Source organism: Xyrauchen texanus, chromosome 30, assembly GCF_025860055.1.
Source record: "Xyrauchen texanus isolate HMW12.3.18 chromosome 30, RBS_HiC_50CHRs, whole genome shotgun sequence".
NCBI classification, from domain to species: domain Eukaryota; kingdom Metazoa; phylum Chordata; class Actinopteri; order Cypriniformes; family Catostomidae; genus Xyrauchen; species Xyrauchen texanus.
Genome location: NC_068305.1, coordinates 33506669 through 33533912, shown reverse-complemented (window position 1 = coordinate 33533912; position 27244 = coordinate 33506669). Strand labels below are relative to the sequence as shown.

At 37.0% G+C, this 27244-nt stretch overlaps 2 protein-coding genes across 6 annotated transcripts in view; one reads left to right on the top strand and one right to left on the bottom strand.

The window, feature by feature from the left end:
* The window catches only part of LOC127623872 (ralBP1-associated Eps domain-containing protein 1-like), a 30207-nt gene extending 25030 nt beyond the window's left edge, over positions 1 to 5177 (bottom strand). Inside the window, exon 1 of one of the 5 annotated variants that reach the window (XM_052098448.1) lies at positions 4594 to 5177. In XM_052098448.1, the coding sequence (XP_051954408.1) occupies positions 4594 to 4746 (153 nt within the window). In that variant the 5' untranslated portion in view covers positions 4747 to 5177. The remainder of the gene's footprint in view (positions 1 to 4593) is intronic. The other 4 variants (XM_052098451.1, XM_052098449.1, XM_052098447.1 and 1 more) reach the window with 4 other exon arrangements.
* Positions 5178 to 7887: 2710 nt separating this feature from the next.
* Positions 7888 to 26768, top strand: LOC127623878 (24-hydroxycholesterol 7-alpha-hydroxylase-like). Its single transcript, XM_052098457.1, has 12 exons — positions 7888 to 8180; positions 9188 to 9323; positions 9575 to 9749; positions 13231 to 13380; positions 14699 to 14792; positions 15240 to 15335; positions 15445 to 15535; positions 16057 to 16190; positions 19474 to 19569; positions 20459 to 20547; positions 23896 to 23983; positions 25224 to 26768. Exons 1-12 carry the CDS (start codon positions 8004 to 8006, stop codon positions 25290 to 25292), a joined length of 1395 nt encoding a protein of 464 aa, XP_051954417.1. The 5' UTR covers positions 7888 to 8003; the 3' UTR covers positions 25293 to 26768.
* Positions 26769 to 27244: the final 476 nt, after the last annotated feature.

The window sequence follows — 27244 nt, the reverse complement described above, 5'->3', positions numbered from 1 at the left end:
ACGAAAAAGTCTCTGAGGAAGTGTCTCAGCTGTTGGCCGCACACGGCTACCACCGGACCTACCAACACTGTAGGAAAAAGTAAAAAAAAAAAAAACTTAAGTGATTACAGAACCATCAAGGAAAAGTGGAAGTGGTTTGACCAAAAGGACGCTATCTAAACTGGCCACGTTTTGTTACGTTAACTCTATACTCTGCTTGAAAGCTTCACTTTATTTTGCTGACCAGCTACTGGAAGCATGCTTCTAAAACAACTAGGCCAATTTAACTGTTACACTTGTGCAAAATCACCATGCAACAACTGCTTTATGCAGCACAATGAGCTAGTAGCTAACAGCTAGCGGTTGTGTTACTGTTTTGGTCAGTTTGTGTCGTGTTTAAGATGATGGCAGTAGAGGCGGAGGCACTAAACTGCAGTGGAAATGCAAGCTCAGAAAAGTAAAGCGAGTAGAGTTGAGGCAAGTCAAACCATAACATGCAGTGGAAAAGTGCAATTTAACTCAGTTTTTCACAATTTCTGACATTTAATAGTAGAAAACATTCCCTGTCTTATGTCAGTTAGGATCACTACTTTATTTTCAGAATGTGAAATGTCAGAATATTAGTTGAGTTAATTGTTTATTTCAGCTTTCATCACATTCCCAGTGGGTCAGAAGTTTACATAGACTTTGTTAGTATTTGGTAGCATTGCCTTTAAATTGTTTAACTTGGGTCAAACATTTTGGGTAGCCTTCCACAAGCTTTTCACTGTAAGTTGCTGGAATTTTGGTCCATTTCTCCAGACAGAACAGGTGTAAATGAGTCAGGTTTGTAGGCCTCCTTGCTTGAACACCTTATCAGTTCTGGCCTCAAATTTTCTATTGGATTGAGATCAGGGCTTTGACACCGAGTTTGAAGCTAGGCCTTAAAATAAATCCACTGGTACACCAAATCAATACACCTCCTATCAGAAGCTAATAGTCTAAAGGCTTGACATAATTTTCTGGAATTTTCCAAGCTGCATAAAGGCCCAGTTAACTTTATGTAAACTTCTGACCCACTCGAATTGTGATAGTAAATTAAAAGTGAAACAATCTGTCTGAAAACAATTGTTGGAAAAATTACTCATGTCATGATGTCCTAAACGACTTGCCAAAACTATAGTTTGCTCAAATTAAATCTGTGGAGTGATTAAAAAAATTAGTTACGACTTCAACCTAAGTGTATGTAAACTTCTGACTTCAACTGTAAGTACCTTGTGGCTTCCCATACATAGCTGCATTACATTCTTCATATTCCAGTCAAACTTTACTGTCAACATATGGGAATTTTAGTGAATAAAGATATATCATTATTACCATGATGTGTTTTGTCTCTCATATACCGTTCTTTTTGTATTATTTGAGCACCTAAAATTAATGGAGCAGCCGCACTCAGAGCAGAGCAGCACGTTAAGATGAACTGCTTTAAAGTGCTCCTATGGGCGTCCCATCTAAGGAGGTTCGCGACAAACTCCCACAAGCAAGGATTTTTTTATAGATTCATAAAAATTTTATTTGCACAATGGCAAGCATTCTTTGCTCATACACAATGTAATTGACATGCAGAATGAGACGCTTGCTTGCTTCATTAATCTCGAGATGACGGATAAAGAAACATTTTTTCAAATGCACATAGAATTTCAAATGTTTTCCTTCAAGAAAGACTTAAGTGAGAGAGTGAAGAATTTAAGACAGAATTACAGCATACATTATTACTATTGCATAATGTAATATAATTGGCTGTGTTGTCTGGGTTTTATAAATGATAAAACATAAAATATTACATTTTAGATAATTATATCCCTGTTAAAAAATGTTTTATGAAAAATTCTATATTTTTGAAAGCCACATTTTATTAAGTTAAACATCAATAAATTACTACTTAAGGTGTAGGCCTATCTGTAATAAGCATACATGAACTTTAAGTATTATGACAATTTGTATGACAATTGCTTATAATAATCACAATTATTTATGAAAAATTATTTGCAGCTAAATTACATAATTGTGACAGCACTAGCTGTATTGGGGTCGGAGTATTTAAGGAGCTGTAGTGTGAACAACAAGGCGTCTTAGACCACATTAATGTGAAGAGGACCAAAAAAGAAACCTCTTTTAAGCCCACCTACATTGTGAACACCAAAAACACTGAAGGTCAAGCCCTAACAATACTCTGGTAATAGTTATTTTCTAACAATGTTTCTCAACACTGATGTGAGAAAGATCCCCTGCAAACCACACTTTGATGTATGTTTATACAAGCAGTATCAGCACACTGAGAAGAAAACTACTTTAAGGCACTTGAAAAAACATCAACCAAGAATGGGTCTCTAGGCAAAGATGGTTGCAAAACTGTCAGAGCAGAATGAGCTCTTACGTCGCTGTGAAAAAATGATTTGCCCCATCCACATTTCTCCTGTTTTTGTGTATATCTCACACTAAATAGTTTCAAAGATTCAGACTAAATTGAACTTACAACAAAGGCAATCTGAGTAAACACAAAATGCAGTATTTAAATGATAATGTTATTTATTGAAGCAAGAAAGAATCCAATACCAACTGGGCCTGTGTGAAAAAGTATTTAGCTAATAAATCCCCAAATCTATCAAACTGCATTCATAATGGGGTTCAGCTGGACTAGACACACCCAGGCCTGATTACAGCCAGCCCTGTTCAAATCAAATCAACACCTAAATATAACTTTTTTTTTCCCACTTTTTTATGAAGTTGGCTAAAAGGTCTCACACAGTAGCACACTATGTCAAGGTCGAAATAAATTCCAGAAATTATGAGGAAAAGGGTGATTGAAATACATCAGTCTGGGAAGGGTTACAAAGCTATTTCAAAGGCTCTGGGACTCCAAAGAACCACAGAGAAAGCCATTATCTCCAAATGGAGAAAACTTGGCACAGTAGTGAACCTTCCCAGAAGCGGTCAACCTTCCAAAATTCCTCCAAGAGCACAGCGTCAACTCATCCAGGAAGTCACAAAAAAGCAAAGCACAACATCCGAGGAACTGCAGGCCTCTCTCGAATTAACAAACATCACCGTTCATGACTCCACTATCAGAAAGACACAGGGCAAAAATGGCATTAATGGAAGAGTGGCGATGTGAAAACCACTACTAACCCAGAAGAACATTAAGGCTTGTCTGAATTTTGCCAAAAACACACCCTGATGATCCTCAAACCTTTTGGGAGAATGTTCTGTCAACTGATGAGTAGAACTGTTGTGAAAGTGAAACGGGTCTCATAACATCTGGCGTATATCAAACACAGAATTCTACAAAAAGAACATCATACCTACACCATACATCATACCTATGGTCAAGCATGGTGGTGGTAGTGTGATGATGTGGGGATGCTTCATTGCCAGGGTGACTTGCAATATTTGAGGGAACTTTAATTCAGAAAATCTTAAAGGAGAACATCCGGCCATCACTCTGTGAGCTGAAGCTCAAGCACAACTGGATTATGCAGCAAGACAATGTCCTAAAGCATAGGAGTAAGTCCACTTCTGAATGCTCACAAGAAGCTAAATTAAAGTTTTGGAGTGGCCTAGTCAAAGTCCTGATTTGAACCTGATTGAGATGCTGTGGCAGGACATTAAACAGGCAGGCAGATCATGCTCGAAAATGTGGCTGGACTAAAGCAGTTCTGAAAAGAAGAGTGGGCCAAAATTCCACCACAGCATTGTGAAAGACTGATCTCCATTTATTGTTTATAAAGCGTTTGGTTGCAGTTAAGTTTAAGTGGGCAGTTAGTTTTCACATGGGTGGTATAGGTGTTGGATAACTTTTTTGCTTCAATAAAAAAATATATAGATTTGAAAACCGTTTTTTTGTGTTTACTCAGTTTATCTTTGTTTTATGCTATATCTTGTCAGAAGGTCTAAAACAATTTAGTATGAAAAATACGCAAACATATAAGAAATCAGGAAAGGGGGCACTTTTTCACAGCTCTGTATAAGTATTAGTGAGACATACTTGTCTAAATATTATGTCAAGCAAGGCATTGTAGCTGTGATATTATTAATATACAGGTGATCAACAGATTGTTTTGTCTTAGTCCAAATCATCAAAACAAATGATCACGTATGGACTTCTCACTAAAAGAGAGTCACATCACCACATCTGGATAACTATTAGCTGGTACCTCCAGGGATTCATTCATTTTATGCTTGTGTAAAACGGTATGATGATGCTTGAATGCATTCTTATAAGGCTAGAAGAGCATCAGTATTGTAAGTGTTGATATTTTCTAAATTTTTATGAAATTTCAAGAGCCATCAACCATGTATGGATCTCCTTGCAAAAGAAGAAAATAACTACACATGCTGAAAAAAGTACAGGCTTGCAAAACAGGAAACAAAGTTTAACCCTAAAGATGCATTAGCCTCCATCTGTGCAACTCGGCAACAATGAGATTCATTCATCAGTCTGGCCTTAAAAGCTGTTTTGGCAAATGTTTTAGCGCTTGACTTATCTGAAACGACCGACTACACCCATCATTCCCACTTCTAAACACAACAACACAGATCTGCTGACTGACAGACATATATGAATCAGCTGCATACCTGATGGACCAGCTCATTCGAGAGCTGGGCCGACCGGAACAGGTCCAGAACTTTGCCATTGGAAGCCACTTTCTTGGCGTTGTCCACATCACAGGAGAGGAAGAGTTCCGAGTAATATTTCTGCTCGACATCGCTCAGCGTTAAACTCTCCATCGTGGCATCAAACCCGCAGCTGGTGACTTCACCTTATTTCCAGTGTCGTGCCTTTTAGCGTATGTGCAAGACAAGAAACTTCAAAAACACCTTCAATGAAAGGGACGGACTCAAAAGAGGGCAGTTTGGGTCGGTTGTGGCTGTTTTATGTAGCGTTACTTGTATCTCTTTGCTCTTGTCTTTCGGCCCTCGCAAAGTCAAGCAAACTAATATACTCTGGGACGTCGTAATTCAATATTAACAGCGTCGAGACTGAGTTCCACCGTTGCGCTGGCTTATAAAGCGGCGGTTTTGGCCGACGTAGGAGCGGTGGAGTTCGCGTCGCCGCTGAGTGATGTTACGAACAAAGTTTCGGGTTCTTCGGGCTGCTTCCCTCTGCAGACAGCGCCGCCATTCCTGGAACCCGTGACGTCATGGCATAGGCGCGGAGGACCCGGATAGAGTGTGGCGTCATAGATGCGTCGTCAGCACGTCAGAGCTGTTTATCATAAAAAAATGTGTAAAATAATATGTAATTTAATGTTTTACTGTTTTACCCTGGCATTTTTTGCATTACTAAAAGCAAAATAAAAAATCTGAAAGAAACCATTCTAAAATAGTTTTCTCATTGTATTCAGATTTAGCTAAATTGTTTGGAAAGGGATTTTGAATTTTGTATGTAGAGAAAATTTAGATATTATATTTTGAGGTGTATTTCAGTGGTTCTCAACCCTTTTGACTACAAGACAATATCTGAAGGCCCCCTCGCCCGAAACTAGACGTGTCTGATTAAAATAAGAAATCATGGAAAATGTTTATTCTAGAAGTTTCTGAAATCCGTTTATAATTTGTAGGCATACATTATACATTTTTTTTTAATTTTTTTATTTTTTTTTAGAATTTTAAAGAAGTGAGATTATTTGAATTATTTTAATATTTCTTATTTAAAATTAATCTTGAGGCCCCCTTGGAAGTGTGTTGAGGCCCCCTAGTGGGTCCCGGACCCCTGGTTGAGAACCACTGGTGTATTTGATGTGTTATTTTATTTGAAGATTACATTTTGAAATGTAATTAATTATATAGCCTACTGTTGTACCGTTGATAATTATACTGTGCAAAAACATATACACCATAGAAAAAATTGTCTCTTTGTAAAATAATTGTTTTACATTTTGTAAATGACATTAAAGCATATGTTAACCTTTAAGAGATAAAAAACAAACAAACAATAAAAGGCACTGAAAACATGCCATATCATTAAGGAATAGCAATTGATGTTAATGTGTTTTCTATGGAAATGTTAGTAAAGTGATTAATGTGACTGCAAATTCTTTCATATTTTCTTGTGGCATTGGGTTAAACAAAGCTGTCTTGAAGCTAAAAATGTGAAAGTCTTGCATTGCTTTATTTTCTCAATAGCAATTCAATCGATAATTTCTTGAGGGAGTATTCTATATATTGTCTTTTTATGTTAAAGTGGCAAGCTTGATATAGCCGACAGTATAATTAAATTAATATATTTCTTGATTATATTATATCAAGTGCAACATTTCAAAACATTTAAAAATTAGTAAAAACGAATTAAAAGGACGCAATAAAAAGTATGTAAAGCCTAAACTGTACAAATTATTATCTGATGTGTACTCTATGTTTAATTACATTTTACATTTATGCATTTGGCAGACGCTTTTATCCAAAGCGACTTACAGTGCATTTATAACAGGAACAATCCCCCCGGAGCAACCTGGAGTTAAGTGCCTTGCTCAAGGACACAATGGTGGTGGCTGTGGGGATCAAACCAGCAACCTTCTGATTAACAGTTATGTGCTTTAGCCCACTACGCCACCACCACTCGTAATACATTTCCTTTTTTGGCAAACATAACTGAAATAATGTATAGCTAGAAGTAAAGAATGCAAATATACACTGGCGGCCAAAAGTTTGGAATAATGTACAGATTGTTCTGTTTCGGAAGGAAGTGGCATTCAACTGTCCACAAAGTATAATCAGGGCCTTACTAATGTAAGAAACAGCATCATCACTATGAGAAAAGCTTTCTCTAGAAACTCGTCAGTCAATCATTGTTTTGAGGAATGAAGGCTATACAATGCTTGAAATTGCCAATACATGGATGATTTCATACAAACGTACACTACAGTCTTCGAAGACAAAGGACAACTTGCTCTAACAACTACAGAAAAGATGTGGAAGGCCAGACGTACAACTAAACAAGAAGATAAGTACATCAGAGTCTCTAGTTTGAGAAATAGACACCTCACATGTCCTCAGCTGACAGCTTCATTGAATTCTACCCACTCAACACCAGTTTCATGCACAACAGTAAAGAGAAGACTCAGGGGCGCAGGCCTTATGGGAGGAATTGCAAAGAAAAAGCCACTTTTGAAACAGAAAAACAAAAAGAGTGGGCAAAGAAACACAGACTTTGGACAACAGATAATTGGAAAAGATTGTTATGGATCTTAAACCCATTGAGCTTTTGTGGGATCAGCTAGACTGTAAGGTGTGTGAGAAGTGCCCAACAAGACAGCCACACCTATGGCAAGTGCTACAGGAAGTGTGAGGTGAAATGTCACCTGAGAATCTGGACAAACTGACAGCTGCAAAGGATCTACAAAGCTGTACATTTTTCACATTATTAATGTCCAGACTACACACTGTGATCAATGAATCCCACTTTGGTGAATAAAAGTACCAATTTATTTCCATAAAAGCAAAATCTGTACATTATTCTAAACTTTTGGCCGCCAGTGAATATCTTTAGATTAATCTCTTCATTAATTAAGCATTTTATTTATAAAACTATTTGAGTGTCATGTGAGAAATAAAATAATATTAAAATTCCTTATAGTTGTCAAACAAAAAACACATTAGAACTATCTATTAAAATAAAATGAATTTGCACCACGTTTAATTTTGCTGAGCTGTGCGATTTTAAGTTTCACTGCACAAATAGCACTACTGTCGTCAGGTGGGAGGGGTTAGCGTTCTGATGGGAGGGTTCATGTTAGTGGGAGTAGTTGGCAGAGTTGTGGTAGGAGGGGTTTGTTTTGTGGTGAGAGAGGCTCGTGTTGTTAGTGGGAGGGGTAAGCGCTGTTGTGGGAGTGGTTAGTGACATGTCATACCATCAGTTTGGAACAAGGGAGTCATGGCTGCCACGCGACTTAGTGTTAACACATTTGTTATCAGGAAACCCCTCACTTACTCAGACACGTGAATGTGTGTGGCTCGTGCATCTAAAGGCTTTGTTCTGAGCTACGATGGAATGGATTACCCTAATTCTTTCTATAACTTTTGTGATTATTTCTTTTCACCTTCTCTTTGGTAAAAAACATCCCACTGCTCCTCCATGCATAAGAGGATGGATACCTTGGTTTGGTGCTGCCTTTGAATTTGGCAAAGCGCCTTTGCATTTCATTCAGCAAGCCAGAGCCAAAGTAAGTTTGCCCATTCAGAAAATGTCTCCATGCAGAATCATAACAGTACATTTATATGATTTGTTGCATGACATTTTCATTTGCAAAAATATAGCCTATTGTACATAAAGTATATAATATATAGTGAAATGTTTATTGTTTTCAACATTTCCCCCATAACATTAACAGTATGATTTACAGAATTTATACTTAACAGGTTGCAAAATCATGTTTGCTCTAAATAATGCATCTCATTAATATAAATAATACAGTCTGTGTCAAAGTGGTGTCAATTTACTGTTCATCTACATGTATTACTGAATCAAGTTGTGTTGATCTTCCAATGGTTTGAAGTTCAGAAGTCCATCTCCTCCCATGCCAATTTTGCTGAACCTGTTGCACTCAACAGTGTGTCATTTATTTTTCAGAATCGTGATTTTTTTTTTTCTTCAATATAATGTTATGGTTGTTCAAATGGTTTCTCTTAAAGTTGGCAGCTCAATATTAATATGACTAATATAATCTATATTAGAACAATTCACCTTCAGGTTTTAAACTAAACATTAAAGAAATATCCTCTGTTCTTTGCCGTGCAAGTTCACTTTCAACATACATGCAAACTGATTTACTACATGAGCTTCCTCCGAAAATTCAGTTTTAAAATCTGAGTGTGTGGTGAAACAGTTTACATACTGACACTGTAAAATATATTACCCAGTCACTGTGCTGGAGCATTATGGCCAAATTGTTGTTCTGTATTTTAATTTGAGCCATATTAAAGAGTTCAACACCATTAATTTATGCAACTAGGGCACTGGACACAGTGGCCTTTTTTTTGACACCGCTTTTGTTCTCAGTACTGCTGTGCCAGTTTTGTGAAAGCATGGGAACTAATGAGGGATTTTGATGAATGAGCAGTTGAGCAGAAATGTTGTCATTGAATTTGCACCTTAATTTTAAATTTAAATGTTTATATCATAAACATTTAATAAAAAATCTAAATGTCTGTTTTTGCCATTTTCCTGTAGCATGGACCAGTTTTCACAGTAATAGCAGCTGGAAAGAGACTGACATTTGTAACCTTAAATGAGGACTTCCGAGCTTTTTTCACATCCAAAGATGTTAATTTTGAACAAGGAGTACAAGAGCCTGTTCACAACACAGGTACAGTATAATAAAGCTGATCAACGATTAGTGATATACTGTACAGTATATGTGTGTTACCATACTGTATTTGCAGTCCTTTAGGAAGGATAAATCAAAATAATGTATTTTATCAGGCTTAAATAAATTTTTTATACCTGTTCTTGAATGGCTTTCTTCCATCAATTCTGATAATTGGACATCATCAATACTGCAGTATGAGAAAATGTGATCAAGTTATTCATGTTATTCTTTTTTGGGTTCTTGTCCAGCTTCTATCAGCAAAGAAAGTTTCTATAAGTGCCATCCGGCCTGTTTAGCCATAATAAAGAACAGACTGACTCCAGGCAACATAGCAGTGCTCTCCAGCCATCTGTGTGAAGAATTTAATGACCAGTTGGAGGTCCTTGGAAACAACGGATCTGGACAACTAAATGAGCTAATCAAGTACAGTCTTTTCTCACATTAATTATTTAGATTGTGCTAACATTCACCTTGGAAACCAGTAGACATGCCTTCCATGCATTGTGCAGCAAAAGTGAAGTGTGCAATTTCTGTTTCACCAGCACCACTGAACAGAATTGCAAATTTAAATATAGCTGCAAGCAGCGATGATGGGCCCAAGCACCATGTGTTCATTTCCACCAGGTGGCTTTCATAGTACAGTGGAAGGTGGACACATGCATTTGGCATTTGACAACATTCTAAACAATTTTAAAGCAATTTGGGCAAATATAAGAGGACTAGTTTAAATGCTGTTGTAAGAGCCACACTTCCTGCTGCAAATAGTGTTGCTATGCATATGACCCAAAATAGTCACACCCATGTGATTATCCCCCAAGTCTAAAAATACATTAAATTGTGATCTAAATAACACTCTGCACACAGAATATATGAGAAATTTTTCACCATTAATTTAATGCATTGCCATGGCAACACAGTTCAATAAATAAAAAATCCATTCACAATTTAGCATCTTATCCTAAATTTGGTGACAGACACATGAATCCCCTAGAAGGTGAATTCAGAAGTTCAGGGCCTGCAATTTTCCAAAAATGCACATTCAAGCCAAAATGGCCGACTGTTGGGCGGAGCTAATTACTATAATTTTGAAAGTTGTCTGGCTTGATGAGAGCAATATATGTAGCAAGTTTGGCTACCATAGAAGAAAATGACCCCTACACTTGTGTCAAAAGGTGACACTACAGAGCTCCCTAGACACACCCATGTGTTTTTCCCAGGTCTAATGGCTGACAACTGACAAATTCATGAAAATTCAAGCATGAGAAGGACCTCAAAACATGTGAATATACATAAAAAAGGAATAATGACATTTAATATGTTGCCATGGCAACACTACTTAAGATATCAAGAATCCCTTCAGAATTTGAAAGTCTTGACATTATTCCAAAATTTTTTTAAGCAATTCAGGTAAACATATGAGGAATATCTCAAAGTCTGTTAGAAGTGCCACACTTCCTTCTGCCATTTGGTGGCACTACGACAGTGACCCACAATAGCCACATCAATGTGATCAGCCCTCAAGGCCATACATATGATGTAAATCACATGATGCATGCAGAAGATTTGAGACACTTTCTGGTTCCCATTTTTTTACATACATTTTTCACATCACCATGGCAACACCATTCAATATATAAAAAAATCTGTTTGTACTTAGCATCGTCAATATCTTGGCATGATGTCACCCACATTTAATACCTGTAACATGAATCCCCTAGGAGTATTTCAAATTCCAGAGCATGCATTTTTCAAACAATCCAAAATGGCCGAATTCCTGTTGAGAGGAGCTTATTAATGTCTTGTCATAAGCAGTCATCTATGACTGTACAAAGTTTGGTGACTGTAGCTCAAAAGGTGCTACAGAGCCCCCTCTACACGCCCATGTATGAACTTAAAATGTTTGAGCATGTTAAGTGCTCCAAAAGCCCCCGAAACCTTGAAAATAATCATAATAATACTTCAAAAATACAATAGGGCCTCAGCACATTCAGTGCTTGGGCCCTACTAACTGTTTTTCCCATTCATAATTAATGTTTCCAGATCACTCCCTCTGGGTACCATTGGTTTCAAACTTCACTTTTAACAAAGAAATTGGAAATTTTGTGCCTTTAGTCTTACAAACTGACAATTTATAGTACTTAGACATTGTTATCTACCTTATCTAAATCTGTTACCTGGACTGATTGAACGGATTGACCTATATGTGGAATATTGATTGCTTTAATTATTGCACTTTTTTTTGTTGCATCCTGAGACCACATAATTGTAAACTATTATCATTGGCACTATTATAATTTCATGCAAATAGTGCGTTGATTGTGTATGCTCAAATATAAAATAAACTCGGCAGAAAAAGAAATGTCCTCTCACTTTCATCTGCATTTATTTTCAGCATACTTAACGTGTGTAAATATTTATATTAACATAAAAAGATTCAACAACTAAGACATAAACTGAACAAGTTTCACAGACATGTGACTAACAGAAATTGAATAATGTGTCCCTGAACAAAGGGGAGGGGTCAAAATCGAAAGTAACAGTCAGTATCTAGTGTGGCAACCAACTGCATTAAGTACTGCAGTGCATCTCCTCATGGACTGCACCAGATTTGCCTGTTCATGTTGTGAGTTGTTACCCTACTCTTCCACCTAGGCACTTGCAAGTTCCCGGAATTTTCTGGGGGGAATGGCCCTAGTCCTCCCAGACGTGCTCAATGGTATTGAGATCTGGGCTCTTCGCTGGCCATGGCAGAACACTGACATTCCTGCCTTGCGGGAAATCACACACAGAACGAGCAGTATGGCTGGTGGCATTGTTATGCTGGAGGGTCATGTCAGGATGAGCCTGCAGGAAGGGTACCACATAAGGGAGGAGGATGTCTTCCCTGTAACGCACAGAGTGATTGCCTGCAATGACAACAAGCACAGTCCGATGATGCTGACCATCATCGCCCCAGACCATGATGGACCCTCCACCTCCAAATCAATCCCACTCCAGAGTACAGGACTCTGTGTAACGCTAAGAGTCAAAACATCACCCATGGTGAGACAAAACTGCGACTCGTCAGTGAAGAGCACTTTTTGCCGCCCTGTCTGGTCCAGTGAAGGTGGGGTTGTTGCCGGTGATGTCTGGTAAGGACCTGCCTTACAACAGGCCTACAAGCCCTCATTCCAGTCTCTCCCAGCCTATTGCGGACAGTCTGAGCACTGATGGAGGGATTGTGCTTTCCTGATGTAACTCAGGCAGTTGTATTTGCCATCCTATACCTGTCCTGCAGGTGTGATATTCGGATGTACCGATCCTGTGCTAGTGTTGCTACACATGGTCTGCCACTGCAAGGATGATCAGCTGTCCTCCTTGTCTCCCTGTAGTGGCATCTCACAGTACAGACATTGCAATTTATTTCCCTGGCCACATCTGCAGTCCTCATGCCTCTATGCAGCATGCCTTAGGCACATTCACGCAGATGAGCAGGGACCCTGGGCATCTTTCTTTTGGTGTTTTTCAGAGTCAGTAGAAAGGTCTCTTTAGTGTCCTAAGTTTTTGTAACTGTGACCTTAATTGCCTACCTAAGCTGTTAGTGTCTTTACGACCGTTCCACAGGTGCGTGTTCATTAATTGTATATGGTTCATTGAACAAGCATGGAAAACATTGTTTAAACCCTTTACAATAAAGATCTGTAAAGTTATTTGGATTTTTACAAAATTATCTTTAAAATACAGTGTCCTGAAAAAAGGGACGTTTCTTTTTTTGCTGAGTTTATAATATACATTTCATTTTCAGTAATGGACAAATGTCTTTAAAATCTTGTTGTAATATCATAAATTCCAAAATCATAAAAAGAGTAACTTTTTATTTGTTATTGTTATTTCTTCAAAACTGGACTTACCCCTTTTTTTTTAGGAGTGTTATGTATCCAGCAGTGATGAGCAACTTACTAGGCAGGTGTAACTCCCCCAGCAGTGCCTTTACCAAACAGGAGTTCCTGGAAAAATTCACAAAATATGATGATGGATTCGAGTATGGATCCCAGCTCCCAGACATGTTTTTGAAGTGCGTGAGTGCTACTGCCCAATTGCTACCCTTTCTTTGTTAAATGATTAATTTAGATTTGTTCAGTCACCATTTCTACAGATTACACTTTCAGCCAGTAGGTGGCGACAAATTAAAATGTTTAAAGGTTATGAGAAATTAATTGGGCCCTATTTTAATAACGCAGTGTTAAGTCAGTGGGCATGGCCATTACATTTTGGTATTGTCATGTGCTAAATCTTAAATTGCCCACGCAACTCGCAAATGGGCTGGATTAAGCGCAATTGAATTCTGAGGTTCTTTTTCCACCATCTGCATCCCACTATAGGCTAGTCCATACACTGTGAAGTACCAGCAATATAAACAAAGACAGCACATTCATAAGAAGTTGGTAGTGTATATGGACTGTATGCAATGAATTAGAAGAATAGAAAATGTGCATTAAATGCATCCTTGATGAATGCCAGGCATATTTCTATGACACTGACAAGCTCCATTTATAGACATGTGATTCTCTTCTGAATTTGGATGTACGCTCAGTTAAATTATTGGGAATGTTTTCATCTCAAAAATAATTGAAAAAATAAACCATGACCTCTAGAAAGGCCTCTACAAAACTCAAGCGATTTCCCCTGAAAAATTATGATTGTCAGGGACATTATTTCATGTTATGTACGTTCAGAATTTGGATGAAATTTATTACCACCTACTGGTGGATTCAAATGCAGAAACTGAATTTTAAGAGTTAATAGGTGGTATTGAAACATTTTAGCACAACAGCCTAATTCTCAAGATGAAGGCAAATTGCGCTTTACACAACTTCATATAAACCTACGTACACCCACAATTTGTGTGTCTAACCCACAATGGTGCAAACACTCCTACCCATGCCCATTTGCGCTTTGCACTGTCATGCAAACTGCTCTTTTAGAATTAGAGCTCTCTAGAAAATTGGATAAGACGTTGTACATGGTCGTAGCGAGTAGCACTACGCTTTGCGCACTCAAGAAAATAGAGCCCATTGATTCAGTGATTCAACTGGAAAAAGAAAATCAAGTCTTTCACAAACAATGGAAGTGAACAAGAACAATTTGTTAATTTACAAGATTCATTCGGATGTTTCGCAAACGAAACACTATAATAAAAAAATTTGACACTAATGAATCGTTACTCAGATGAATCGGCAAAAGTATGATGAACAGTAGGTCTACATTGCCTACAACATGGAAAAGTTTGAAAACTCCTGGCCAAGATCATGCAATCATAAGTTAAAAATAATGGACTGTAGCCTTACTGTTGATGTACATTTCAAAACATCTATTTCCTTTGTCTTAAACAGGGAATGGGCAAATTCAAAGCAATGGCTCATTTCTTTGCTGAGAAATATGATTATCAAGTCAGAAGAGACCCTTTACAGTGAGAATGGTGGAAAGGTAATATACTGTAGGTAAACCAAACTAGATGCCTAGTGGCAATTCAATAGAAGTAAATAAATAAAAAAGCTATTGAGTAAAATGTTAAATAGTTGTTTTATATTTCAACAAATGAACATAAAAAAATGTATGAGTGTTTGTACTGTAACTGTTAATAACATCACTCTCCAAACAGTGTTACACTGTAAGCAAATAGTATAGAGATTAAATTGTAAATTATTTTTATGGTAGGCCAATGTTTTTTAAAATGTTTTAACCAACAGAGGGAGCCAAATAGAGTATGTTCCCCATTGGCTTCCGAGTCTTTTCTAGGACTATAATGATAGGACTTTTGATTTTTATCATACATGTATTATGCCAGAATCAGCATAATATTAGTTTCATAAGCCCATTATTTAATATTGTAATACAAAACAAAAAATATAATCTGTCTTTTTTTCTCCTTAGACTTTACTACAGCACCTTGCTGCATCACTAAAAGACAAATATCTGCCCAATTATGGTGTACTTATGCTTTGGGCTTCCCTGGCAAATGCTATACCAGTAAGTGAAAAGCTCATGTCAATTTGATTTAGTATGTTAATCCAGAATGCAGTTATTCCAGCTTTATGCAATGTTGCTTACTCTCACTAAACTTCTTACTTTATTCTAGATAACATTTTGGGCCATTTCTTTTATTTTGTCCAATCCTGCAACTTATAAAATTGCTATGGATCAGATCAGTGTTGCCCTCAGTAACCAAGGTAAACAATCTTGTGTTTTCATTGGCTGTTTAATCAAAACTGTGATTTTAGCTTTCTGCTCCTCCTGCTTGATATGAATTCTGCACTGCTGTTTGCTCAGCATAATTCAGTAGTCACGTCAAATACTTGTAATGCTTGAAATGTTTCTCAAATCTACAAGAGGACAGCGTACCTCAGCAGTGTTACATTTATTTACTAATCTGGTAAAGGGATAATTGACCTACAAATGAACAATTCTATCATCATTTACACATTTTTTTTCTCCCCGTCCTGGACAACAAAAGGCACAATTAGCCTCAGTTAACATTCACTTTTGTTGCATTGCATCTTGCATCTTTTTCCATGCAATGAAAGTGAACGGTGACTGAGGCTGTCGGTCCCTAACATTCTGCCTTACATCAAATTTGTTTTGTTTTGCAGAAGAAATAATGTCACATGGGTTTGGAACGACACAACTCATCAGTTGTACTTGAGGCGATAGTAACTATGGTGTGTATGTGTGTGTCTGGTTTGCATTTAAGACAAGGAGAAGACAAATGTGACCCTAGATGACTTACAGCAGATGCCATATGTGAAGTGGTGTATCATGGAAGCCATTCGGCTGAGGGCCCCTGGAGCCATTACTCGTAAAGTAGTGCGACCCCTCAAATTACAGGTCAGCTGTGAAACATTATTCAGTGTATAACTATATTCATTTCAGTTTTTATGTCAGATTTATGCAGAAAAAATATTATAGCATGTAGTAAATAATAGCAACGTCTTCACGTTATATATCATGTACAACTGAAAGACAAAATCTAAGATTTCAATCTTAAAGTGTAGTTAATGGTAGTGTGTTTATAATAGCACAAAAAAGAACTTTTAGACTACTGCATATGCTGACTGTCAACTGGAATGTGCAGTATAAATACTACATAAAGTCTTCACTAATCTATATGTCAGATAGGACTGAATGTTTTTAATTCATTTAGATCTACCATTGGCTTCACACAGGCTACAATGAACAAAGCAAACATTACTAGGAATTCTTATTGATGAAAAAACTGTTTATGTACAGTATATGTATATGAGTATGCATACATGTTTACCTTGAAATCTCAATGAAGGAATACCATAAACCTATAATGTTTTTATGTGAAGATAATTATAAATACTACTGACAAACCTTAACTTTTCCCCCAATAATAAAAAATATAAGGATGATTTGAATTTCCAATTGAGACGATATTAACAGTATTAAATATTATAATATAAAATAGTACCCGGAAGGGTCTTCTGCTGCCGTAGCCCATCCGCCTCAATGTTCGACGTGTTGTACATTCAGAAATGTACATTGTTTTCTGCATAGCACTGTTGTAATGCACGTTTATTTGGTTTACTGTCACCTTGCTTTCAGCTCGAACCAGTCTTGGCATTCTCCGTTGACCTCTCTCATCAATAAGGCATTTTCGTGCACAGACCAGCCGCTAATTGGTTGTTTTTTGTTTTTCATACCATTCTCTATGGACTCTAGAGACTGTTGTGTGTGAAAATCCCAGGAGATCAGCAGTTACAGAAATACTCAAACCAGCCCGTCTGGCACCAACAATCATACCACGGTCTAAATCGCTGAGATCACATTTATTTCCCCATTCTGATGGTTGATATGAACATTAACTGAACATCCTGACCCATATCTGCATGATTTTATTCATTACACTGCTGCCACACGATTGGCTGATTAGATAATCACATGGATGTTTGTTGGTGCCAGACTGGCTGGTTTGAGTATTTCTGTAGCTGCTGATCTTCTGGGATTTTCACACACAACAATCTCTAGAATTTACTCCGAATGTTGCCAAAAACCAAAAAACATCCAATGAGGGGCAGTTCTGTGGACGGAAATGCCTTGTTGATGAGAGGTCAACAGAGAATAGCCAGACTCAGATAACCGCACTGTACAATTGTGGTGAAAAGAATATCATCTCAGAATGCTATTCTGAGATGCAGGTTGGTGCTGTTTTGGCAGCACGACGGGACCTACACATATTAGTCAGTTGGTTTTAATGTTGTGGCTGATCTGTGTGTGTGTGTGTGTGTGTGTGTGTGTGTGTATACATATATATATATATATATATATATATATATATATATATATATATATATATATATATATATATATATATATATATACCCTCACCTAAAGGATTATTAGGAACACCTGTTCAATTTCTCATTAATGCAGTTATCTAATCAATCACATGGCAGTTGCTTCAATGCATTTAGGGGTGTGGTCCTGGTCAAGACAATCTCCTGAACTCCAAACTGAATGTCAGAATGGGAAAGAAAGGTGATTTAAGCAATTTTGAGCGTGGCGTGGTTGTTGGTGCCAGACGGGCCGGTCTGAGTATTTCACAATCTGCTCAGTTACTGGGATTTTCACGCACAACCATTTCTAGGGTTTACAAAGAATGGTGTGAAAAGGAAAAACATCCAGTATGCGGCAGTCCTGTGGGCTGAAAATGCCTTGTTGATGCTAGAGGTCAGAGGAGAATGGGCCGACTGATTCAAGCTGATAGAAGAGCAACTTTTCCTGAAATAACCACTCGTTACAACCGAGGTATGCAGCAAAGCATTTGTGAAGCCACAACACACACAACCTTGAGGCGGATGGGCTACAACAGCAGAAGACCCCACCGGGTACCACTCATCTCCACAAAAAGAGGCTACAATTTGCAAGAGCTCACCAAAATTGGACAGTTGAAGACTGGAAAAATGTTGCCTGGTCTGATGAGTCTCGATTTCTGTTGAGACATTCAGATGGTAGAGTCAGAATTTGGCGTAAACAGAATGAGAACATGGATCCATCATGCCTTGTTACCACTGTGCAGGCTGGTGGTGGTGGTGTAATGGTGTGGGGGATGTTTTCTTGGCACACTTTAGGCCCCTAAGTGCCAATTGGGCATCATTTAGATGCCACGGCCTACCTGAGCATTGTTTCTGACCATGTCCATCCCTTTATGGCCACCATGTACCCATCCTCTGATGGCTACTTCCAGCAGGATAATGCACCATGTCACAAAGCTCGAATCATTTCAAATTGGTTTCTTGAACATGACAATGAGTTCACTGTACTAAAATGGCCCCCACAGTCACCAGATCTCAACCCAATAGAGCATCTTTGGGATGTGGTGGAATGGGAGCTTCGTGCCCTGGATGTGCATCCCACAAATCTCCATCAACTGCAAGATGCTATCCTATCAATATGGGCCAACATTTCTAAAGAATGCTTTCAGCACCTTGTTGAATCAATGCCACGTAGAATTAAGGCAGTTCTGAAGGCGAAAGGGGGTCAAACATAGTATTTGTATGGTGTTCCTAATAATCCTTTAGGTGAGTGTATATGTGTATATATATATATATATATATATATATATATATATATATATATATATATTTAAATTGTTAGTTCATAGTGCATTAACTAATGTTAATTATTAATAAATGTAGATTAAGAAATGCTGTAAAAGTATTGTTCACAGTTAGTCTTTACTGTTGTTAACTAGTGTTAACAAATGAAACCTTGCTGTAAAGTGTTACCATATAAAGTATATTGTATATACAAATACTACATACTTTAAAGTGTTACCATATTCAGTAAGGTTTCATTTGTTAACACTAGTACATATACATATACATATATATATATATATATATATATATATATATATATATATATATATATATATATATATATATATATATATATATATATATATATGAGGCCAAATCTAAAATCTACATTGTGATAGAAAATGGCCTAATAAACATACTAAATTAATGTAAATGAAAACAAATTGTGTGGTGTGTGGGACTTGGGTATGAAAACATTATTAGAAGTCATTGGAATAGAGGTCCCCACTGTGATGAAAACAAGTGTGTGTGTTTTCTTCTTACAGAATTACATTATTCCACCAGGAGACATGTTAATGTTGTCTCCTTATTGGGCTCACCGAAACCCCAAGTTTTTCCCAGATCCTGAGGATTTCAAACCTGTGAGTAACTCCAACCTGTCATTCTAATGTGTTCTGTGTGACTTCAGCCACAGGAAGAGGTTAACACAAATTCCACTATTAACCACATTACAACAAACACAAGACACATGCTCGGAATAGCTTTTTTTTTTTTTAACAGGTAAAGTGCTTTACTATTAAATGTTCCTGTAACTTGTTTGAGGAGCCTCTTTATTTTGTTTTGCCCGATGAGGTATCAAAGACGGAATTAGTATCTGCTTTATTGGTATTTTCCTTTAATAAATGTTCCTTCTTCCATTTTGCTGGTAAGCTGTAAAGTGTGTTTGAAAAGTACAGCTGTGCTCCATTAAAACAAGAATAATAGGTCTGTATGTGTGTTAGGAAAGCCTGACAGTTATCTTCACAATTAACCCTCCGGCAAATGCCTATAGAGATTCCATTACACTTCTGTCTAATAATGCAGTATACTAATGTCTTGAAGGAAATAGCTCAGCTCACAGACATTGGATCAGCCCTACATCTACATGATTAAATTGTCTGATTAAAAAAAAACTAGTGTGAACACTTTTAAAAAACTTTTTTTCCTAAATGGAATTTAAACATTTTACACACTGAATGTCTTCGGTTAATGTCTAAATATACATTCCATGGTCTCATGCATTGGAAAATTATACACATTTCTGAACTTGAATTGTTGATGTTAACCACAGACCAATTATTAATATAGTATATGCACATAATAATGCTGCATTTGTGGACAGATGGACATTGCATAAGAAGTCATCCAGAGATTACTGTAAATATGTATTTTTATTAAATTAAACCTTGGAGTGGAGGACAAGTTCAAAGGGTCTATTTTGGACAGGCTCGCCTGAGTAGATTATTTTTAATGAAAATTTTCTTCCCACAGGAACGATGGGAAAAGGCAGATTTAGAAAAGAATGTCTTCTTGGAAGGGTTTGTGGCATTTGGAGGGGGGAAAAATCAGTGCCCAGGAAGGTTAGAAAAACTCTTGTGTTTGTACAAAATAATCTTCATGTAGTCATCTCATGAGCTTATATCATTGGTTCTTTTTCCCTGGACTGCTGTCTTCTAATTTTCCCTTTGCTCATTTTGACTTGAACTTTACTGAACTTTCCATTTGTTGCTCAATTGAACTTGTAGCATAATTTATGCATGCAGTTCAGGATATGAGGGCCTTGCACGTCTAACCCAATATTATTATTTTTTTTCAATGTAAAAATACTTTCTCCTATCCAAGCTTAATTAAGACAGATAACTCTAAGTTTAGGTTGATTTTCCTTAAAAACACTGTGGCTCTGTGGCGCTATTCAAAGTATTGCTGTTTAAGCATCCCGACCAGCCAGACATACAGTAGCAGCATTGGCTAAACCAGCGGCTTGAGTTTGGCTGACCAATGGAAGACAGGGAAGTGTTCTTGAAACCTGTAGCTCTAGTGCTTCCGCTTAAGGTTTGCTGGTTGCATTTGAGCTTATTTGTTAGGAAATTGAATAAAACTTCTAGTTGTAATGTTTTTACATTTTATTTGTGTGTGTGTGTGTGTGCGTGTTTTTGTGATTTACGAGGACAATTTTGTAAGTTACAAACTGGTAATTAAAAGGTTATTATGCTATAAATGTGATTTATGAGGACATTTATAGTGTCCCCATAATTCAAATCGCTTAAAAATCATACTAAACAATGTTTTATTGAAAATGTAAAAATGCAGAAGGTTTTCTGTGAGGGTTAGGTTTAGGGGTTGTGTTAGGTTTAGAGGATAGAATCTATAGTTTATACAGTATAAAAGTCATTATGTCTATGGAAAGTCCTCATAATGATAGGTAGACCAACATATATATGTGTGTGTGTGTGTGTGTGTGTGTGTGTGTGTGTGTGTGTGTGTGTGTGTGTGAGAATGGGTGAATGAGATGCAGTTTAAAGCGCTTTGAATACCGCTAAGGTTAAAGGCGCTATATAAGTGCAGACCATTTACCATTTCGTGGCCATTTGAGTGTGTATTTTAGTGTTAAAGGACTGGCCTCTTTCACTTCCAGTGCCTTACTGTAACGTGATTTTTGTTTTATTTGTTTGTTGTTTTTTAATAAATGAGAGAGGAGTCAAAATAAATTTTTGTTGAAAGTAACATTATACCAAAAATGCTGTTAATTGAGCTAAACTATATTATACCCAGAACTTGTTAAGTTTGAGCATGCTTTGGGGGCTGTTTTTGCCCTCTTGCAGGATGTTTTGTGGTATCTTTCCCCTCCAAAATGAGATTTGGGGCCATTTTTGCCCTCCAGTGGGAGGGTTAGAGGGTACCTTTGCCCTCTAGCAGAATAGTTAGGATGAGTGTCTTTGGCCTCTAACAGGAAAGCTGTGGCTTGTACGTGGCCTATAGCAAATTACACAATCTGCAGCGTTCCATGTTTTCCCCTTCGGCTCTTTTGCTTAGAATGTCAATTCCTTTAGGTTATTTACAAAAGATCTGGGACAAAAAGTTCCAAATTGGTACAAAAAATATACAATTTGTTGAGGCTTTACCACTGAAGATGCATGATTTGATTTACGATACTTCCTACAGCAGTTGCAATAATTTGCAGTTGCAATAAACTGATAGCATGGCTCCATTCCTGGTATAGTGCCATGTTGAAATATAGTGTATCCAAGGTGCTGTTGTATGGTGAGCTGAGCTTACTTGGCCCTAAACATTTCTCAGCCCTTTGAGGCCATGGTGATGACATCATAGGGGCCCTGGGGAGAGTGCAGCTGGGGTCAGTATGACGTTAATAGAGCCATATAAAAATTGGCAGAACATTCCCAGCTGCACAGGAAGATCAAAAGCATAGGCACAGTCCAGTGACCTCTTCTAGAGCCTGTACACAGCCCCTCCACAAATGCAGCAATGCTCTACATACATCAGCCTGGGAAATATCTGTAAGGGTAAAGGAGACAAGAAAGCAAGATATATGTAGAGAGAGAAAGAGAGAGAGAGAGAGAGAGGGATGAATGTTGCAGGCTTTTCTCGATCATGGAAGCTCTTCTTCATGATCTGCTTTATACACTTATTTTTGCATTATCCATAATAGCAGTATTTATATAAGAAGATAAGTGAGCTTTACACTCTGTAGGATAATTTCACATGTCATTGTGCCTACCAACTTCCTGCATCCAAATATCACATTGGCGTAATCATTGAAAACTGATTCTTAGTGGAAGCCGCTGTAATGATCACTCAGGCTTGTAAAGATCCCTTAGCTGGAGGTGCCCATAAATTACTACTCTGCATACGGAACACCCATGTCTTTCAATTTCCTCCCCCAATCTTATTTGATTTTGGATCATTTTAGGAAATTGGCTACTTGCGTCACTGACACAGTGCCCCTCAATGAGTCACAGCCTTCAAGGTTATTTGGGCTGATTATTTCAAGAAACATGACTAGCCTCTCTCGCCCTCCTTCTGTGTCCAATATTGTTTTATTACCATCTCACCTAGGAACCTTGTTTTTTTTTATCACTTAAGGGATAGGGATAGTTCACCCAAAAATGAAAATGATGTCCTAATTTACTCACCCTCATGTCATTCCAAACCTATATGACTTTATTTCTTGTGTGAAACAAGAAAAAAAATAAAATAAAAATGTAATCCGATTATAAAATAATAAGTTGCTATAAATGAATGACTTTTCCAGTTACAAGTAGTTTAAAGTGTTACATTTTAAGTCCTTGTTTTGGAGTAACATACAAGTCAAGTAATTGGTAATCTAATTACTTTTTGAATTAAGTAGTTTTTTTTACTGAATTAGTATATTTGTAGTGGATTACTGTTTTGAGATGCAACAGTCAGCAAACGGTGAAGATTGGAGATGTTTTGTGAATTTTGACTGTTCTGGTCAGTTCTGTTCCACAAATTGAACTTTCATGTCTTAAAACAGAATTTTTATATTTTGGTGAACTATTCCTTTATTTCAAATTGCAATGTATGCATCTGGTATTACTCTGACCACCCAAACTGCTTTGAACATCTAGTTTAGAATGATATGGCTTTGAATATAGCTGGAGTTTGAACATTTGAACGTAAAACCAGAGCCAAATTTATTAGCTTTTTGCCTTTCTGACTGTTTTCCCAGTGTTCAGTAGCACTCAAGGGAGTGGTGCAACTGCAGTCAGACTGTGTGCAACCTTCTGTCCGAATGCTAATACACACAGTGCTATTGAAGTAGACTTGTCAAACGATAAGCACTTCTGAGCGTTTAGTTTCCGTCTAGAAATTCTCTTAATGAGAATGTACAAATGAAAACAAAGTGCTAATAAGATCCACTTTTTGTTTTTTGATTTTTGCATCAACAGGTGGTACGCCATAATGGAATTGCATATGTTTGTGGCCCTGATTCTCTACAAGTTTGAATTCACCTTGTTGGATCCAGTACCTAAACCGGTAAGTGGCCTGAGAAAGCGTAATGTTCAATGCAGAATATTAAATAAGCCTTGAAAGAGATCGCTTTAAAGTAGACATTAGGTTAATAATTTCCAGATGTGTTCCTATGGCAGTATTTACCCAACAACAGCCCATTTTAATGCTTACGCACCTTCCTGCTCTTAACCCTTGGAATTCTCAGGCAGACCAAAAATAGCTTGGTAGGTTTTGCCCACCAATGAACATTAAATCTAGATCAGAACCATACATTGATCCACTTTATGGTCATATTTGTAACCTTTGGGAAAAGAATGATATTCCTCTTTCACAATAACTTGGTAAATACAGTGGTGTGAATATATTTTTTGGCATTATATGACAAAATATCAAATCATATAGCATTTATTATGAAGAAAGATGGCACAAGCACATTTTTCAAACAAAACAAAGCAACAAACAAAAACAAAAAATTGTTGCTACAATTTATTAAATAATGTTCCGGATTCAAAACAAGCTCAATTAACAGCAATTGTGGCAAAACTTGTCTCTCATTTATTAAAAAATTGTTTCAATAGCATAGCCCACAGCGTAAAGAATTATTCAATAAAACAACCATGTAAATCCCGGTACTGGCTATAACTTACACACATAAGGTTAGTAAGTGATTTTATCACACTAAAATTATTGTTTATGTGATGCTTTTGTTCTACCCGCACCGTACGGGACTCGAACCTAGGTCTCCGGCGTGGGAGGCGGGTGCTCTAACAAGGAGGCTAAAGGTTACAGCCTCTAGCATCAGTCACTAGTGGCTCCCGTTACACTCACCCCCCTAAACCTCACTCCCATCCGGGTCACGGCACCAATGTGACGCTCTTGTTCTACCCGCTCCGTATGGGACTCGAGCTGGCTCCCGTTACATTAACATGTTATGTTTAAGACATGTGGCTATATTTCTGAAATATAGTGTATTTTGTTATTTATGGATGGGCCCCATTTACTTTTATCATATGTGCCTTACTTTAACTGTGATTAATGGCTTTTTTTAATCATTGTTTTTTTTAAACAAGTTGGCAAAAAGTAATTACCTAAATGATTAAGAAAAGTGAAGTTAGTTCTGAGAAAATGTCTTGCATCATTTTGTGTAGAATTCAAAAATTTGAAGTGTGGCTAAAGTGTCCAAATACTTTTAGGGGCCACTGTATATCATGTTTATGTGGTTAATTCATTTGATAAACATTTCATATGTATCTGGTTTTTGTAGAGCCCTCTGCACTTGGTGGGAACCCAGCAGCCAGAAGGACTCTGTACAGTGAGATACAAGCATAGATAAAAGCTCACATTTAGACAACTGTGCTGCTCCTTTAGAGTTGACAATAAGTCTTGACTCAAGAGCTGCACAGTTCAAATCCCGAGGTGAGCTTCAGAAGTTTCAAGCATCAGTGTGAATTTCAAACTTTTAGTAACCTGGACACAGGGAAAAACAATATTTCTGTAAAAGAAACTGAAAAGTTTTAAAATGCTATATGTTTTTCACAGGAATATTGTGGGTTCAATACAAGTTAAGCCAAAGGCTATTTAGTAGAGACGGGCCACTTCTATTAAAATGAATGGGAGAAATTGAAATGCCCAAGGGTCAACGGATGTAGAAAGGAAGTCCTGCCTTACAGGTAAAAGAGCCAATCACCATTTAGATACAAACATCGCCTGTCAATCAACTCAAAAATGTGCATGCGCATTAGCTTTAAAAGCCGAGAAAATTTCGTTTTTAATCTGAGTTAAAGAAGTATAATTTATGATACCATTGTTGTTAGATTTTACTGCTGATTTTAAATATGTTCTTTGATCGTAACCTTGACCAACCGCTTTGAACATTTCTGTCTTTCCTCATTCTTGTTTACATAGAAATATATCCACCTGGGAGCATTCCAAAGATGTACGCCGAGTGAACCGACTTGCTAAATAGACTTTGGTTAAGATCAATTAGCAGCATTTGTGGCATAATGTTTATTGCTTCAAAAATGTATTTCACCTCATCCCTCCTTTTCTTTAAAAAAGCGAAAGGTTACAGGGAGAAATTGGTTACAGAAAATCTAGGTTACAGTTGAGTCACTTACAATGGAAGTGAATAAGGGACAAATTGAAATGTATTAGTAATCAACTGTATTCCACAAATGCTGTCGATTTGAGCAATTTGTATTGAACCCAGAATATTCCATTAACAGTACACACTTGATTAATTGATTCCATTAGTGAAACTAATAGATAATAGGGGGGTAAATTAATAGTAGTATTTGACGACCATTTTATTAAGCTACTGATATAATGGTTACATGATTTTAAACAGATTTTTCAAAAGTATCCTACCATTAATTTCTTATTGTGTAAAACGTTTTAATTAGTAAAAAATATTGAGTGCCCCTTTAAGATACTTGCTCTTACATATATTGTAGTATTGTTGAACCTCATATATAACTGATGGCATAATAGGCATGATATATTTCAGAAAGCACGCTGTTGTAGAAATTCCCCAGACTGAGAGACTTTATCATATCCAGGAAGTAAGGAATAAACTAAAATAAGGTTCATGTTTTGCAGTGTGTGACTACAGTAATATATTACAGCTAAACATCTTGTACTTGAAAAGGACAAAGTAAAGACAAAGTTTATAGACACTATAACTAAGTGGTGGTTCTCTTTGTGAAGCAGAAATATGTAAACACATTATTTCACCTATAAACACTGCTTTAGCCATACTTTTTTCTCTATTGTTGAAAAGAAATGTTTCTATAAACACATCTGCCTTGTAGTCTGGAAGTTCTTTAATGCATCTGTGTGAAAGCATTTGTGGTAAAACGTTATATAGCATAAGCTACTTTGTGATTAATAATTTAATGAGCTTGCATGCATCTTTAATATGGGAAGAATGGAATGGTATTACATAACTGAATGATGATTACATTAAATGACATCACTAGTGTCATATTCATTTTGGAAGAACAAACAACTTTGTGCTGCTTTAGTGGTGAGCTTAATTGTGTTTCAATGAAATAAAACGTTTTGTTGCATCATTTTAAAGTCTCAAAAGTTAACTTTATCTTTGTGTTTACTTGCCAACCATGTGCCTCAGACACAGCATTCCAGGGATGCTCAGAGGGCAAATGTTAAACATGGATACTGGACCCGAAAGTGATGTGATGAAACAAAATGAAACATCAGTGAGGGACACTTTTCAGTGAGACACCCCATTCCACCTCACTGATCAATTAATATTGGGTATTTGAT

What these genes read in the sequence shown, in the direction of transcription:
- LOC127623878 (XM_052098457.1), top strand. Translation starts at nt 8,004, where the DNA reads ATGGAATGGATTACCCTAATTCTTTCTATAACTTTTGTGATTATTTCT. An exon ending in TGCGACCCCTCAAATTACAG is followed by an intron (nt 16,191 to 19,473) that starts GTCAGCTGTGAA and finishes TTCTTCTTACAG; the next exon opens with AATTACATTATTCCACCAGG. An exon ending in ATCCTGAGGATTTCAAACCT is followed by an intron (nt 19,570 to 20,458) that starts GTGAGTAACTCC and finishes TTCTTCCCACAG; the next exon opens with GAACGATGGGAAAAGGCAGA.